At 43.9% G+C, this 17,331-nt stretch overlaps 1 protein-coding gene across 1 annotated transcript; it reads right to left on the bottom strand.

Moving 5' to 3' along the window:
• Window positions 1–3,446: 3,446 nt before the first annotated feature.
• On the bottom strand, window positions 3,447–9,669 carry RAB33B (RAB33B, member RAS oncogene family). The gene is made up of 2 exons (XM_015861072.3): window positions 9,403–9,669; window positions 3,447–6,577 (listed from the first exon to the last, which is right to left on the bottom strand). Exons 1-2 carry the CDS (start codon window positions 9,643–9,645, stop codon window positions 6,134–6,136), a joined length of 687 nt encoding a protein of 228 aa, XP_015716558.1. The 5' UTR covers window positions 9,646–9,669; the 3' UTR covers window positions 3,447–6,133.
• Window positions 9,670–17,331: the final 7,662 nt, after the last annotated feature.

The following is a 17,331-nucleotide window of genomic DNA, read 5'->3' as shown; positions in this document are numbered from 1 at the left end:
TCCATCCTCTTGCAATTTACTATTGAGCTGTGCATGCTTATGCACACTGGTGCATCACTTCTCTGTTGTTTTTCGGGGGTAGGGGTCAGTGGCATCTGAAGCAGATAAAAGTTTCCTTAAAAAAGAGCTCATAAACTGTTAGAGTCCATGTTTATCCCTGTTAAAATGTGACAGTGTAAATATACCTCCTACTGAAAACAGCAAAAAACATTACTTTCAAAATGAACTGGCAGCTGATGTACTGCTTTCACACTCAAACACAGAAGCAGGTGGCTTCTTTTGCTGTAAGATTGTGCTTCACAGAGCTATGAACTTGTCTTACACTGGGACCTAATGTGAAGAAATTGTACAGAAAGGAGGCTTATGATGAGCAGATAGAAGGAGAGAGAGGAGCCCTCAGCGTCTCAGCCCTGTCAGATAGAGTCTTCCTCAGCTCCCTCAGATCAAGTAAGTACCTGGAGATTCTGGCAGCTGGCAGAGGGGCCAGGGGAGGTAGATGGTGTTTTATTACCTTTGCCCTTTTTCCCTTTCCCCTTTTTATTACAGTAAATAAATTTCAGTTTAGGACTTCAACAAAATGTGTGCATAATACTCTATTTAATTTGTTAGGAAATGCACTGAGGCCATTTCCCCTCGTCCTGTCACCAGTAAGAAGAGACCAACCCCTCTCTCATGGAAAGTGCCTTTCAGGTATTGGAAGAGAGCAATAAGGTCTCCCCTCAGCTTCCTTTTCCCCAGACTAAACAGCCCCGGTTCCTTCAGTCACTCCTCACAGGGCATACTCTCCAAGCCCTTCATAAGCCTTGCTGCCCTTCTCTGGACCTGCTCCAGCACCTCAATATTATTTCTGTACTGAGGTGCTTAAAACTGAACACAGTACTCGAGGTGAGGCCTCACCAGTACCGAATATGAGAGCAGGATGACTTCCCTAGTTCTGCTCACCACACCATTCCTGACACAAGCCAGGATGCCATTGGCCTTCTTGGCCACCTGGCCACGCTGCTGGCCCACATTCAGTTGACTGTCCATTGGCATACCATTGTCCCTTTATATACCACTCAAACTATATACCCAAATATACTACTCTGTCACATCCATTTGTATCTTTCTCACTTTTTCAGACTGCTCTGCCCTCATTAACCAAGGATGAGTTGAAGAAGAAATGAAACTAAGTTACAAACAAACCTTTTGGAGGGGTTTTATCTTTTTTCTTTTTGTTTGTTGGTTTTAGATTACTCGTACCGTTCCCAGGTACGAGTATATATATAGATCCCAGGGATCACATATAACTTTAAAACAAACAGCTGCCCATATGCAGCAAAACTGATATGTAAATAGACAGAAATGATCTCTGTGTGGTGCCAGAGCTTGAGCTGTGCAAATGTCAATCAGGAGGTCAAAAAATTGTAGAAAAGTCACAGAAAGAAATGGCCTGGTCCCTTTCTTTTTCATGAAGATACCATTCTTCATTGGAAAACAACCTCTGAATGTATTAAAGTATTTTATTTTTTTCCCTCAGAAATGATAGGACAAACATTTCACTGTTACTCTTTTATATCATTAATAATAATTGACTGTTTGGGAGGGAGGGAATGACTTGAATTTGAAGTCCTGTAGCTCTTAAATTCACAGTAATTATGCAAAGTTTGTAGCAAAAATGCTGTCACAGCTTGAAGCAGTGATTGAGCACCTGCTGGGAAGGCAGTGCCAACCCAGGGGGTCGTGTAATGTATCTGAGTGAGCAGGAGGGTAGAGCCAGGACCTACCCCTTTCCAGGCCTCACATAAGGGCTGGCATGTAATGGCAGAGGTATCTCTGGAGATCCTGGCCTACTGAGGCTTTCTGAAGGTAAGCAGCTTCTTTTTCTTTGTTTCTGTGCTTATGGCTGTTGTGTTTGAGCAAGTCCTCACTCACCACAGCCCAGAATCTTGCAGCTCTGCTGTCATTGCTGTACTTTCCATTGCATTGAATTGTTTTGTTATTTTCCATTAGCCATTTGTTGCTAATGACGGAGCTCTTTTGGTTTTCCAAATGCTTTAATGATGCTTCACTTTTTGAAGCTACTGCAGCTTAAAATGAAGCCAGTGCTCCATTTATGCAGTTGTTATATTTCCACCATGGGAGTACAGAGCGCTTCAGCTTTGAATGATTATCATTTTGTTGGTGTGAAGACGATGGATGCACAGCTCATTGGATTGGATTCAATCAGGTAGTTATCTCGTTATTTAGGTAATTACACCCAAACTTCATGGAAAGGTAAGGTAGTGAAAGGCCATAATTGGGTGGAACTAATTTTACTTTCCTAGTGGAAAAGATGAACATTTCTTGCTTTTCCCTTGAAGTGTGAGATGGGGGATGTTCTAACACAACAGATCCAGTGCAACAGGCTGCCCTTCTTTCTTATAGCCCTCTCAAAAGGCTGCTTTCAGGTCTCCCCCAGCAAAACAACAGAATAAAATATTATATAAAGAATATGCTGCAGAACAGTTTTAGGACAGGAAGAGCAGAAGAATAACTTATTTAATTGGTAGGCAGAATTCAGGCTGGAAGTTGGTCATTCAAATGCTGAAGCCTTTAAAGAGATGTCACAAACTATTCACAGCTTTCAGAATGCATCTTCAGATCACAATTCTACTAATGATAAACAAGAAGAAAATACATTTAGCAGTTTATGTTAGGGAAATGTATTAATTGCAGAGGAAAATAAGGTAAATTTTTATCCTCTTTTTTTCTCTCTTTTCCTTTCTGCTTCTCTTACATGCCCTTCTCTGTGCTGTGGCAATACCTTCCTTATGCTATGAGGAGCCTCTTTGATTCCAACGTTGTATCCTGGTGGCTGTGCAGAGCTCAGTGAATCCAAGTGGGCAGTGGAAGCCAGCACCAATTCTTTCCCTATCAGTGTCGCTCTACAGGCCTCACTGATGACTCCATTCAGCTGTATGAATGCCTTCATTTGGACTTGCAGATTGAACAGCCAAAAAAAAAAAAAAAAAAAAAATTAAAAAAAAAAAAAGGAAGAAAAAAGAAATCCTTTCTCTCGATTCCCCCTTCAAGCTCCAAACAGTGGTTTTTTTGTGAGTATATTCCAAAGAAAAGAGACTCCAGTACTTGCTTTTCCATACAGCCAGCGAGACTGTCTTCCGAGCCCCAGCCACGTGTGAGGATAAGGGCTTTTCTTTCTGCACGTGAGGTAGGACTGTGAGTGTGACGAAGATGCCTTAAGGCCACAGATGTACATTCAAGGGCAAGTAGCTGCTAGTTTGAAGTCATTGGCTCCTGTTCTCTTAGAACCTCACATACAACCCAAACATGCTACAAACCATCAGGTGGCTCATTTAGATGCCTCAAAGCAATTTTGAGAAACTATAAAGTGCTGACAGCAGTTGAAGTACTATGGCATGATTCCAATGCATTGGCAGCCACACATAGAAAAAACTACAGACTCATTTTCCTCCCTTCTTTATCATAGTTTATTACGGGTTTTACTAAGAGAAATGTTATCACCGTTCTTAGAACAATTACTGAAAACAAGTGATAATAGTCTGCGGCAAAGCCAGTTGTTAGGGATCTGGCTTTGTGTCTTACCCTTCCCCAACACATACAAAATAATCCCATGTTGTTACAATTCAGGAAGGTGAAAATACACATACAAAGTGTTCAGTGCTTTTGGGATCAGTTCAGTGGGTAGAACACTACTACTGAAAGCCAGGACACACACTGAACCCCAAAGTAACTGTCACGTTATTGTCACGGCAGAACCACTGAAACATGCTGTGTGCTCAAAACAAGATCACATACAAAAAGCATTGCTTGTTTCCACACCATCTGAATGATGTGAAGGCCCTTATGTACAGGTTGTGAATACCTCAAAGCTTCACAGATCTGCAACTTCCCAATATCAACATTAGCTACACTATCTACATTGTTTCCTTACCTCAGACCCTAACCTGACTTTGAAATGCTTCATTCTGTGCGATTTGCTTTGATCGATTTAATTAAAACAAAAAAGACAACAACAGAATGTTTGCTGACGCACTTACTATGACACAGCTTGTTAAGATGGATCTTCTCAGGATGTATGTAACAAACTGTTTATCTATACTACTACACATATAACTTTCGGATCAATCCTTTTCCAAAAAAACAACAACAAAACAAAAACCATTAAGGATGCTTGTTTCAAAAAGCTGATTGCTTCTGAAAGGACTGTAAGCCCAGTCACATAAGGTTCAGAGCAAACACTAAAGTTCCCTTTATCACATGGTGTATTAACGACGTTACTGTCAGAGCTGTAGCAGCTTCTTTTGGACTAGAATCATATTTTCTGTTTAGTCTCTTTTTAAACACCCTCATCGTATTAGGCCATGTTGAATGCTTTTCTACATCTAGAAAAGACAGTCAATGCATTTCTCCTTTTATCGATGTAACTTGCAATTCAATGCCACCTTAGTGATTTCCATTGCTCACTTATACTAGCTACTTCATTTCAGTAATTTCTTTCTAACCCTCACTGGGCTGGCAGCTTCTAAACTGGGCTTTATATTTCCGGCCAACGCAACACATTTCACATTGCAATTCAAACACCTTCAGTTTTAATTAAATTCCCTTCAAAAACAAAAAGCCAGAAAATACTGTCTGACCACGGCTTAGGAAGTCATAGATTGAAATCTAAGGATTACGTTTCACTTTATGTAACTATATGCAACTATATGTTATGGCCTTTGACCTTCAAAGAACAGAACAAATGGTTGCAACGTGCAGATGGTTCTAGAGGAGCAATTACTAACTTGCATGTGCAATGCCATGGAAGCACAGCTTACAGCCATGACCAACATCTGTAACACGTTATTTGGCACATTTACCTCCCTATTTCAAGAGCTAATTTTTGCCTTTACAGCTGTTTAAAGGAAATCCGATATTCCCTATCCTGTCAATGGCTGATTTGCTTGCACAATGATAAAACCCTATCAACCTTCTGATACAGAGTCCAGTCGTTCCTTTGCACAGCAGCCCTCATAAGATCATAGCACAGGACAACGCAGCTCCTTGTAGTACAGCAGCCTCAATGTTTTCAATAAATAAGGCACAACTTTGTACATCAAAAGGGGCACCTGAAGTAAGGTTCTGTCCTAGGTGTTCTTGTCCCTATAGCAAGTCATCATGTTGTCTTGTAAAAAGCTGTCTTTATCAAGACATTTATAAAGCATTTATCAGCACGAGCATCGTCTGAAAGCTGCATCTTTGAAAATCCCAGCATGCTTCTGATAAATGTACTCCTATTTCTACTTTAAGTGTTTTCACTTATCCTCACTCACTCAACTCAAATACAGCCCATTTAGAAGCCAAACTTCACTGAACCTTTAAATCTCAGTAAGGTCAAAGAGGCTGAAGATAGTCCTAGCCCTCCTAGCCCCAGTTCTTCCCCCATATCCCATGCTACAGGACTTCCCATAGGAAGGACTGATTAGTCTTAAGATTAATTGTAACAAATTATTGAAGTCTTATGTACCAAATAATCGCCTAGAGGTGGGGACGAGTTGGTCAATGCTCCCATGACTGCCACAGAGAAGCAAAGTTTACCACAGAGTGACAGGCCACCAGCGCCAGCAGTTTGTACTTACACTGATGGCTCAAACTGAATCTGATGGTCTTGTCTGCTTTTTAAATAAACAGGCCCTCACTTCTCAGTTTGCCAGCAGGCACCAATCCTCCTTCAGACATCAAAAATCTCCCCACCCGCTCATCTGCACGTCAAGTTATCTGGCTGTCCCAAGATACTTTTTCTCCTACATTATCCCAATGCAGGTAGCAGCCAAACACATTAGCAAACTGTCTTATTATTTATAACTTTGCCATGAGTGATAAAATCAACCTCAGAGAGCCAGAGCTCAAACAGAATTGCTTTGTTAAGTCTTCATTTGAAAGGTTACTTTCCTGCATATTTATAGTGAAACTTCAGTAATTCAGAAAGGAGAATAACAAAGTGCAAGAAAATGAGATGGGCATATCTACACCAGATAAAAAAACAACAACAACACAGTAAAGTGCCAAAGGGATTTGCTATAATCGCTACCAAACCCTTGTTCTATGCCAAGACCATAAGGACAAGGTGGCAGCTAATAAATAGCGAAATTTAACACCAGCAGGTCATGGAGGGTTTCGGTTCAGGCTTTAGGTGTATTTGATCACGATCTGGGGGTTGACTTAGCATTAATGGCTTGTGACTTTTAAGCTTGTGAGCCAGTGTCATAAATATGGCCTCCACGTGGTCATTGTCATTGGGGTTTTTGGCAGAGGTTTCAAATAACGGCATGCTGTGGGTGTCAGCAAACTTCTGGGCCAAGTCCGTAGGTACCTGAATAGCATTCCTCAGGTCACATTTATTTCCAACAAGAATCCGTGGGATATCGTTGGTAAGGAGGTGCTGTTTGCATTCCTCTATCCACGACGGCAGACTATGGAAACTGGCAATGTTTGTCATATCATACACAAACACCACAGCGTGTACGTTCCTGTAATAGTGCTGCACCATACTCTTCCTGAAGCGCTCCTGGCCTGCCGTATCCCATAGCTGGATCTGAAAAGAGAAGGGTAAAGAGAGAGGAAAATGTTTTACTACTCACATTGGAAAGTAACACGTGCTACCCACAGTAGGAAAGTACGGAGATCACAGAAAGTCACTCTTAGGAATCATTCATACTGCAAAGTTTGTGCCAAAGTGGTAGAGTCCCTAAAAGGAACAACACCCATCGTGCACGAACAACGACAGCAAAATAAACTGGACAAAGAAACAGCTCAGCCTCTGTGCTTTAGTCCAGTTATTTGCAGCTTCTGATCCTCAGGCTTACAAAGATCCAAACAGTGCTTCTAAAGGAGTCACTGAGATCACAAAGAAAGCCAAAGCGAGGCACCCCAGCTCCTTACTGAAGGCAACAGTAGCTGCAGTATACCTCTCTGTATAGTAAATATTTATCCTTTGTCAACTGTGTTCTGTTCTATACCCCATTTTCTTCATCTCTGTCACCTACAAAGACAGCCCACACAAACAGATTAAAGAGAGTCACTTACATTTAAGCAAGATGCCCTCACATACCCAGCTGAGAGTGAATTCCAGTTCTATGCCCTTACAGAATGCAGTATAGGTGGGAGACTCACGGAAAAAAACATTAATTTGAAATAAGACAAATTCAAGAGTAAGAAAAAAAAGCACGGAGGGAGGTCGGGCTTATAGACAGACAACATGATGCTCAGGGATCACAATATCTAATTGTTTGATCAAATCTAACACAGAAAGGCAGCTGGTTTCCCCAGGCAGCTGCAGAAGCTGAGGTTACGCTTCTTTCCCCACCTCACTCAGAGAGCAGAAGTTGGTCACACTTCAGGGAAGCACAGATCCACCCGCAGCTTTCTTCTTTCGTTATTATTTATCATCCATCATTAGGGAAGGAAAGATGCTTTTTATAGTAGCTCTTTAAGACGCGGCATTTGAAAATCTGGCTTTAACAGAATGATTCCAACTAATAAAAATTGGAGACGGAATCACCCTGTCGTGCTCCCTTGGAAACACAGGCAGCATTTAAATATGTCAAAGCAACTACCACCTCCTGCCTTCTGACTCTTCTTTGTGGATCCAAGAAGGGTTGCTTTGTGAGCAAGGACTCCCACAGCATCTCTCTCTCCCTTAATAGAAACAGAACACTATAAAGCACGTCTTCTTTCACAAGCTGGGAAAAAAAAAGAAGAGGAAAAAACCCCAAACACAAACACCCGTCAATGGCTCAGAGGGGTAGAACATGATTTTTGGACTCTTGTCTTTGAATTTGATGTGCATCCTTTGCTCATCTTATGTAGGTCACTAAAGAATGATGTCACTGTTCTCATCGATTTTCAGTGCTAAGGTCAATTTAGGAGGAGGAAAATGTAGGACGCAACGTTTGTTGAACAATTTCATCTATTCCTCGTATCTGGTTCCCAGTGTTTCATTTGCAGCTGTCAGCCTGCTGCATCAGCTACAGAAGAACACATTCATCTCTTGGATGTGTCTTGGAATTGTAAAAAAACATGCATGGGAGACCCCCAGCGAGATGGACTGTGCTTGTAATACTGCCAGTGACGCAGCATTTTCCCAGCTGCAAGGGAAATGCTTCTCTGTTCTGTAGCAGCATGGAGTGACCATCCAGCAGGATGGGGGAAGGGAGAAGAGGGAATGAGAAGACACTGACTTACACTCTCCTTCAAAGCGAGAGGAAAAATCCTTCTACTCAGCAGGCCCTTCAGGGCACAATGAGAATGACAGCAATGGGTTCACCTTGGCGTCTCTGTTTCCTGGCTCAACAGGCATTGCCGGAGAGATGCTGCGAGCAAGAAAGGTGGGGATGGGGAGAGGGGAGGAGGCAGAAAACAAGAAGTGGGGCCTGATGGCACGTAGCATCCTCCTAATGGCTTCAGTTCTGGCCACAATGATCAAGTGTATTCCTTTCCCAGCTGAAACAAAACCTCCTGGAAAACCAGGCATCGGAAAAGCATCTGCCTCAGTTCTCCACCTCCCTCACTTGGAACTGGCATATTCAACAGGCAGTGCTCCAAAGGCAGCAAAGCCAGCCATGCCAGCTTACATCACAAAAGGGCGCGATACCCCAAGGGAAGCATCTCAGCACTGCAGATGGGACTGGTTCTTAGTCACTGCTCTGCATCAGCCAGAGCTGCTGACAACGCCAGGCTATAAGACGGTGCTGACAGGAAGATCTCTCTTCAGAGGTTCTCTCTTTTGTTATGGGCAGTAACAGAGCAGAGTGCAGAATGGAGGCTAGGAGCCGAAGAAGCATTATTCAACCATTTTATAAAAGAAAGGAGGAACAGAGGCGCTCATTTGTATTTCCTTTTTGGTTAGAAAGGCCATGGGGTGGAAAAAGCACACGAGAAGAGGCGCAGGGCTGTGACAGGCCTCCCACAACGTCTTTAACCAGTAAGAAAGTGGTGAAGAACAACAGCTTTCAGCTGACTGTCAGCTGTAATCACCCGGTGATGGCACAGCCCCGTGACTGCTGCTGGTCCCTCTTACTGCACGGCTCAGAATATCTGCCCGCGGAAACGAACCGTCAAGCAGAAGCAGGAGGGAGTTCTGCTTCAAAACACATTCCTGCCAGCAACCACAGCGCGTTCGGAAGCAACTAGTGGTTCAAGCTGCAAACAGCACAGCCGGCCTTTCTGCAACCACCGGGCCGAGCGGGCGCGTTTTTAACGCTCCGTAAATACGACCCTGGAAGCAGAGCGCTGGATCGCTAATGCTGGGCACATCTCTACGCTCACACAGCCCAACCATCCGCCTACCCCGTCCCTCAGCGCCACGTCCGCTCGGTCCCCGAGCACCTCCCGGCCCGGTGACCGCTGGCTGCCCGCTACCTTGATGCGCTCCCCGTCTATGATGACGGCGCGCTCGCGGAAGTCCACGCCGATGGTGGCCTCGGTGCACTGCGGGAAGCGGCCGGCGCAGAAGCGGTACGTGAGACACGTCTTGCCCACGTTGGAGTCTCCGATGACGATGATCTTGAAGATGCGGGAGCGGGCGGGAGGCAGCCCGCAGCCCGGCACCGAGCCGCTGCTCGTCAAGCTCAGCTCCAGCGAGGACTCCAGATCGGCCGCCATCGCCGCCGCCTCACGGGCGGAGCTGCTCGGGGACACGGAGCGATACGCGGCAGCCCGGCCTCCCCTCACCTCGCTCCGCCCACACGGGAGCGTATCGCGAGAGCTGTGCGGAGTGGGGTCACTGCTGCTGCCCCTCCGAGCTGTAGGTGAATCGTAGAGCTGCAAGGTTGGGAAGGACCGAATAGATCATCCATCCGAATGTCCTCGCATCGCTGTTGCTACCACAAGCTGCTGAACTATCTCTTGTAGCTCCTCAGCCAGATACCTCTTGAACACTGTGACTCCACCACCTCCCTAGGCAGCTGTAAGGTGAAAATAATACAAAGGTGGTAATAACACAAGGATAGTGATAAACATCCAAAAGGTTATCTACAGGAAAAACTCACCAATATAGAAGCCTTCAATCTGGCTAGAAAACACTGAGGAAATCTTCACAGAGAAGCAATCTCCAAGAGATGCTGCCTTAGTGGTGGTCAGCCCTTAAATGAAGCCTAGAAGAGGTGGAGCCAAGCTCCACCCTTCCCAGAGCACACCCTCACCTGCGCTCCCACAGCTGACCCAGCACTTGCCTCAGCTGGTTACTCAGAGGTTCAGGCAGTGATCACCAGTTTCCCATACAGCAGCCATTCCAGTGCCTGACCACTCTCTGAGAGAAGAACTTCTTTATGTCTAATCCAAACCTCCTCTGGTACAACTTGCTCAGGTCCTGTTTGTTTCCCGGGAGAAGAGGCCAAGCCCCTCCTCATCACATCCTCCCTTTGGGAAGTTATAGAGAGCAATAAGGTTTCCCCTGAGCCTCCTCTTCTCCAGGCTAAACAATCCCAGCTCCCTGAGCCGCTCCTCATAAGACTTGTGCTCCAGATCCCCCCTCAGTTTTGTTTTCTGGACACATTCCAGGGCCTCGATATCTTGTAGTGAGGAGACCAAAACTCAACACAATACCTGAGATGTGGCCTCACCTCTGCTCCTGCTGGCCTGTGTGTGCCACACACACTAAAGGTCAGAACTTCTCCCACCCACACACCCTTCAGTGCACGCCATTAAACCCAGCTGGCAGCCGCTCCACTTGAGGAAGAGTCAGGTTTCTATCAGTTATAGCCTGAGCAATACAAAAATAGTTTACACCAGGAGTAATTGGTGTGAACAACCGCTTTAAGTTAGCAGCCTGCTGAATTCTGGGTGCACAAAGCCATGGGAAAGCAGTAATGTGTTGTTTTAGTATGAAAATGGTGAGACAGTGCCAGCTTGGCTGCATCCAAACACACCAAATAGCTTGAAGGATCATTAGATCAATCCATGCAGCTCTTACACAGACAATTTCCCTATGGCAAAGCCAGGGCTATGCAGAACAAAGTCACGCTTGCTGTTTGCATCCAGAAATAAAAGAAGGAAATATTGTCATATGACAGTTGAGTCCAAACAAGAGTGAAGTCAACCAAGGGTGAAAGAAGTACTTGATGAAACTGCTTTCCACCTTTCTTTGTAGAGTGTATTCACACCAGCGTTTGAATGGGACTCCAGCATCTTCTGTAGTACCTTGTCACTGTGAAAGAGAAGCATCTTAGCACAACAAATGCACAAGAGTTATTCTGGAGGAAAAGCAAAGCAAACAAACAAGCAAATCAGTTGTATGGGAAATTGGTGATCACAGCCTGAACCTCTGATTAATCAGCTGAGTCAAGTGTTGGGTCAGCTGTGGGAGCACAGGTGAGAGTAATTTAGCTGTGCTCCTGGGAGGGGTGGAACTTGGCTCCACCTCTTCTAGACCTCATTTAAGGGCTGACCACTACTGAGGCAGTATCTCTTGGAGATCACTCCCTGGTGGAGATTGCCTCAGTTTTTCCCAGCAAAGGCATCCATATTGGTGAGTTTTTCCTTTAAAATAACCTTTTGAATGTCTGTTACCATCTTTGTATCATTCCACCTTACAACAGTAAAGCCTGACAAGTGCCAAAGAAACTCAATTATTTGCAAAGTTTTTAACAGGAGAATGAATGTACAGTTCCTTGGAGGTCCCTCAGCTGTGAAAAGATGGACTGCAAGGTCAGACCTCTGTAGTTAGCGGTGGGTTAGAAAATGATGGTTGATACAGTAACATCTTGGGAATCTCATGAGCTTAAGTCACTTTTGTGCAAGCTATTTCAGCACAGCGCTGGATGTTTCATCACTTGTGCTCTGTACATAGTGATAGAAACATTGATGAGATTATTACGTTTCAGCCAGCACTGACTATTTCTGGATGCTGCTTTCTGTATGTTTGAGGACTGACAAATCAAGTTGAATTCAATTATAGTAACAGAATACTTTAAAAATTGCTTCTTGCTATATAAGCATTTGGAAAAGCTTTTGTCTTCTTTCAAAAGGACAAGGATTTTTAATTATGCCTTTCAGATGAGTTCAGTGAGTTGATGTACAAGAGCCCAAGGGATCTGCAGCTATAGAGAAGCCCAAGGAAGGGGGATTCTGAAAACAGTCAGTTTACTCACTCATTACAGTTCCCATACATGTTTATTCCAGGGGTGTCAGTCTGTCTTTCCCCATGTCTCAACATTCAGCAGCAGCCCATGCCTTGAGCTGTCTGACTCACAGCCCCACATGCAGATTGCTTTGCTTCCTCAGTTTTAACAGATCTGAAACACAAGGGTTTTTCTCCACCCCTCCGCCCCCTTCCCTTCTCTTTCAGGGTTTTGTGAAAGGGTGAATTTAGGTTGGCATACATTATTCACATGGTAGGTGTGCATTCTGTGTACCCATCCTTAGTTTATTAAAGGCAAAACACGACGGGAGCTATAAATCATGTTCCCTCTATCCTGATTTGCCTTCTGTATTTCAGTTCAGAGTTTTGGGGAACTGAGATGTCAGGGCAGAGGCCAGTCCCTCTGTGTTGGAGCTGCTGCAGACACAGGATGGGGCTCACAGGGCAGCCTGTGCTGCTACTCTACCACAGAGAGCAGCGTCAGGAAGTTTTAGCCCAGTTTTGTCAAATAAAAGTGTAAGTGAAGGGAGTAACCAAACCACCCTCTGCTATCAGTGTCCTGAAAGACGGAACAGAAGGATTTGTGGTGGAAAGATGCTCATTGGGGAGCAAAAGTGGAAATTAGAAGTACAAACAAGGCTACTGTGCAACAGAGCAAAGACTGCTTCCTAAGCTTTACTGCATAACAATCTTCCAGTCATACTTCATACAGATATCATGAGTGAGATGCAGAATCATGAACATCATTTGATTCCTCTGAGGAAAAAAAGAAGCTTGAAAAGCATGATGTAAACCACCAAAGGCCAACAACTTACCACAGAAGTGCCAGCCTTCATTAGCAAATTTATCGACAGTCCCTTTTGCTCTCCCCTGAATGATGGGCATTTACATACCCCTCGCATTATCTTCATGGCAGCAAGTCATGAACAATGCAGCAGCTGTGTCCAGTTCTGCAGTACTGCTCGCTGCTTGGTCTCCAAACCACGAAAGCATTTCTTCTTCCCCTGCTCCATGATGGTGCAGACATTGCAGAAGTCATGCAATCCAACCAGAGCATTACTTTTGCACGCATTATAAGAACAGTAGAATACTGACATTGTTTTGCCAGTTGCACAATCTGAGTCAACCACCTGGATTTTCCTTCGTCCATCTCTTCAGTGTTTTTGGGGACAGAGTGACAGCAGAGGGGTTTTGTCAGCTACTGCTGCAAGTGACCCTCACGAGGTTCCACAAGCTGCAAGGTATGAGAAACATCCTTTGTACTTACGGTAGGGCATTATCCACACAAAGTGACTTGTACTGCAACGAACTCCTGTTTCAGACTCAAAGTTATCAATAAGATATTCACAGAATCACACAGAATCACAGAATTGTAGGGGTTGGAAGGGACCTCTAGAGATCATCAAGTCCAACCCCCCTGCCAAAGCAGGCTCCCTACACCATGTCACACAGGTAGGCGTCCAGGCGGGTCTTAAATATCTCCAGAGGAGACTCCACCACCTCCCTGCATATCTAAAAAAGAAGCTGCATCTTTTACTCATCACTGCCACCGTATTTTGTCTGCTGACTGATGGAGACCATGAGAAATTGAAGAGCGCTGTGTCAGGAAATCTTTGTGGACCTACACATGGAGAAGAGAAGGCCACTGAAGTTTCCCACTCTCCCTTCAACCTGCACCTGAGGAAAACAGCAAATGCTCCCCTCAAACCAGTTTCTTTTTTTAAATCCTACAATAAGAGCATTGCTCAAATCTCCACATCAGCTCTTTGTAGCCCAGAAGACTGACCGAGGGACTTTTTCCTTATGTATGTATGAGTATGTATGGAAAGGCTTAGTGAAACCTCCCTGCTGATACAGTTCTTTCCCATTCTGACTCCCAAAGTAGCCACATCCTTTCCCCTACTGGCCTGCCTCCATTTTAGGAGACACCCCCAAACTCACAACCCATCAGCACAACAGGGCTGCCAGCATTACAACCAGCCAAGAATTAAGGGAACTCTTAATGACTATTGTCATCCAAGGGGTCACACACTACAAGGCTGCTGGGTATCCGAGCAGGACGCTGAACCCTACAAGGAAACACTAGCACTCATTTACAAACAGAACTCAGCATTTTTATTCATTGATTGACTTCCTGCCAGTTGTTTTTTTCCTTTAATATTTGCTACCACCAGAGAAGAGCGTAAAAACACAGTACAACATTATTAACCAGTTCGGAAGGCTGGAAGGGGAAGCAGATCCCAATACAATTGCAAGTAACTTGGCAGAGTTGATAATTTAAGATTGTTGAATGGATCAGCAATGAAGCAATAAATATGCTGCCGCACTGAACCAACAAGAGGATTTTCACTAAATGTGTGGTTTATTGCATTACATTTTATAACTGAATGTATCCATCATCATACATTTGTTCACCAACAAGGCAAATGACACTTTTTCATACGTTATGTACTAAATGGCTAAAATTATGCAGTAGCTGAACCAGGCTAAAACTAGTAGAGGTAGATATTGAATGGGCAGTGCCAGGCAGAAATAGTTTGTTGAAGTACTTTTTGCCTTTTGTTATGAACAATGAGCAGATGTAACATTTTCAATTAAAACACCAAAACATCTTGGGAAAGCTGTTCTAAGATGCTTTGAATTTTTTAGTGATATTTATCTTGAAATACTCACTGTTATGGTCCCATGTAAATTGGACAACCTTTAACCTCTGGGTTTTCTGCCATGATTTACCTGGAGACCAACACACAAAGCTAGAATCTTTGTGAACATGCTACTCTTTGCTTGTACCACTCTAAAAGTAATATACACATACAGCTTCCAGGACGCAGGAGACTGCATTTCTATTATTTACAGTTTCAGTAATCATTCTAGCAACAAAAAACAAACAACCTACTTTGATGCTTAATCTAAAACAGAATTTCTATTACGCTGCCTCCTCATAACTCCCTTCAGTCTCCTTTTGCCAAGATGTTGTATCAGTTTCTCTTGGCTATTCTCACCTCTGGCTGCATGCTCCAACAAAGAGTCTGCCCCATTGAAACTGGCACGTGCAGCTTAAATTTCCAGGAAGTATCGCAATAACATGATCAAGATGTTAATAAAAATGTACACTCTTTGCTCTTTCAATCATCAAAGAGCAGTTCATAACCAAAATGCTCCTTGAAGCAATGGTCCTTTCCAGCCTCAGCAACCACCTCCCTCCACCTGGAACAGCATCCACTCCTAGCACACGTACAGGCTGTTCCATTCCATCTGATTAGATGACATTTGCATTATGTCTCTAAGGTCCCTTCCAACCCACACGAGACTATGAGACTATGAGACTATGTGACTATGTCTTCCACAGCAGCCCAAAGCAGCAAGTCAGGCTGTGCTCTGCTACCAGACAAGCACAACTTTTACTTCCATACGGTAGGAGCTATTTTACATCATCCATCAGGTACAAACCACATCTTTAGAGCATACTTGCTTGAGGAGGAAGATGGGGGAAAGATTTGAAAGCTAGCTAGCTGCCAGTACAGAACACTTAAAAACATGTAAAGCAATTACAAAAAGGGGAAGAAGTATTTTTTTTACTTGAGTATATTAAGCTGGATTATCTCATCGAATGTTTTAGCATTAGTGGCAAATGTCTGAATTGCAGCTGGGGCATATGGGGTGCTAGTGCTACGTGAACAATGGCACCACTGCTCAAGCCCTCCAAGGCATAACCTAAGTCCTTACATGTGGTATGCTGGAACTTTCTCATGTGATACCAAGATTGAATGTCCTCTCCCTACAGTCATGTCAGCATGAAGACCTCATCCAAAAAGTGTAACCTCAGGAGACAGAGGTTTTTAAGGCATTCTAAACGCAAAGTACAATTTGTTACCGAGTAGTTTGTTCTGAGAATATCTGTTTGTACGCACGTACCATCCACTGTGCCTGAACGCTCTGCTCTCACTATTATCCAACCACCTCTTTTAATTACTCAAATTTTAAATCCACTTCTCATTGTGACGTTGCTTTATGCAATGTGCATTAACACAATCCACAATCCCCCTTTTCTTCCTCCTCCCCCACCCCCCAAACAAAAACCACCACCCAACCCCAACAACAAACCCAACAACCACCAAAACCCAATATCCATAATAACAATAGCCATGGCATATGCTCCACTTATGGTGAAAGAACATTGTTATCAACCATCAAATTGGTTTGAAACCATCAAATACTGAACCAAATTTTGCTACTCTAATAAAGTGTTCTAGATTGCTCTGACTGCAACTGCAGTTGCTCACCTGCCTTTGCAGCTGAACACCAGCGACTGCCATTTATCTCAGTATTCAAAGGGAAGTTTTCACTGCAGCATGACGCTGTGCTGCTACTTCTCACAAGATTCAATGAGTTGGGTTTTAACGTTGTTTTCAACTTCTATAAACACTGCCTTGGGAGTCAACCATACACCTGAGATGTGTGGAGGTGACGTAATAAGAATTCCTATGACAATTAAACTTTCTACTTCAGGGAAACTCTCACCTTCCTTGCCTGGGACAGCAGCCTTCTGGAAGGTGGTGAGGAATCCCTCTGATCTGAAGCACAGTAGAAGTCTTTGGGGGGGAAATCATAACAGATATGTAGATAGAGGTTTCTGGAAGGCCCACAGAAGTATCCTTTCCCACTTGCATCATGAAATATAACAATCTTTAGTTCATCTCAATGCACAAATGGGCAGAGAACAAGTAAAGGAAATAACCCCATTTATAGGCAGCATCCAAAACACAATTTGAAAAAAGAAAATTGCTCGATGCAATTCAGGAACTGTTTAAAAAAGTGAGCATTCATTTGCCTCCAGCTAAGCATCAGAAGCCAAGAAAACGGCAGCAATACTCAGAGGCAAGGCCAAAAGCTCATAGCTTGTGTAGGCAAGATTGAGCCATCTTCAGTGGCTGCAGAAGACATGCAGTCTGAGTATCTCAGGCCACAGAAAAGACCGAGATCTAGACATTGAAGAGCAATTAAAGGCTCTATAGGCATTCTAGTCCTTTAAAGCCCAGCAGATTAAATATACACATACAGCAATACAACATATATTTCCAATGTGAACTAAACGACAAACATACAAGAGGATCCTCTAACCATGAAAATAGAGCGTTGCTGAATGCACAATAAAAAAACTGACAGAACTACAAACCTCAGTAAATCCTCCCAGATTTCTGAACCGTACG

The sequence above is a fragment of the Coturnix japonica genome, chromosome 4 (genome assembly GCF_054131305.1).
Source record: "Coturnix japonica strain WE chromosome 4, WE-NBRP24, whole genome shotgun sequence".
NCBI lineage: Eukaryota > Metazoa > Chordata > Aves > Galliformes > Phasianidae > Coturnix > Coturnix japonica.
Note: the sequence above shows the minus strand (reverse complement) of the source record. Positions and strands in the feature narration are given on the sequence as shown.

Coding starts and splice junctions, on each gene's coding strand:
- RAB33B (XM_015861072.3), bottom strand. CDS start 9,645: ATGGCGGCCGATCTGGAGTCCTCGCTGGAGCTGAGCTTGACGAGCAGC. Junction 6,578..9,402: donor TAGACGGGGAGCGCATCAAG/GTAGCGGGCAGC, acceptor TTCTCTTTTCAG/ATCCAGCTATGGGATACGGC.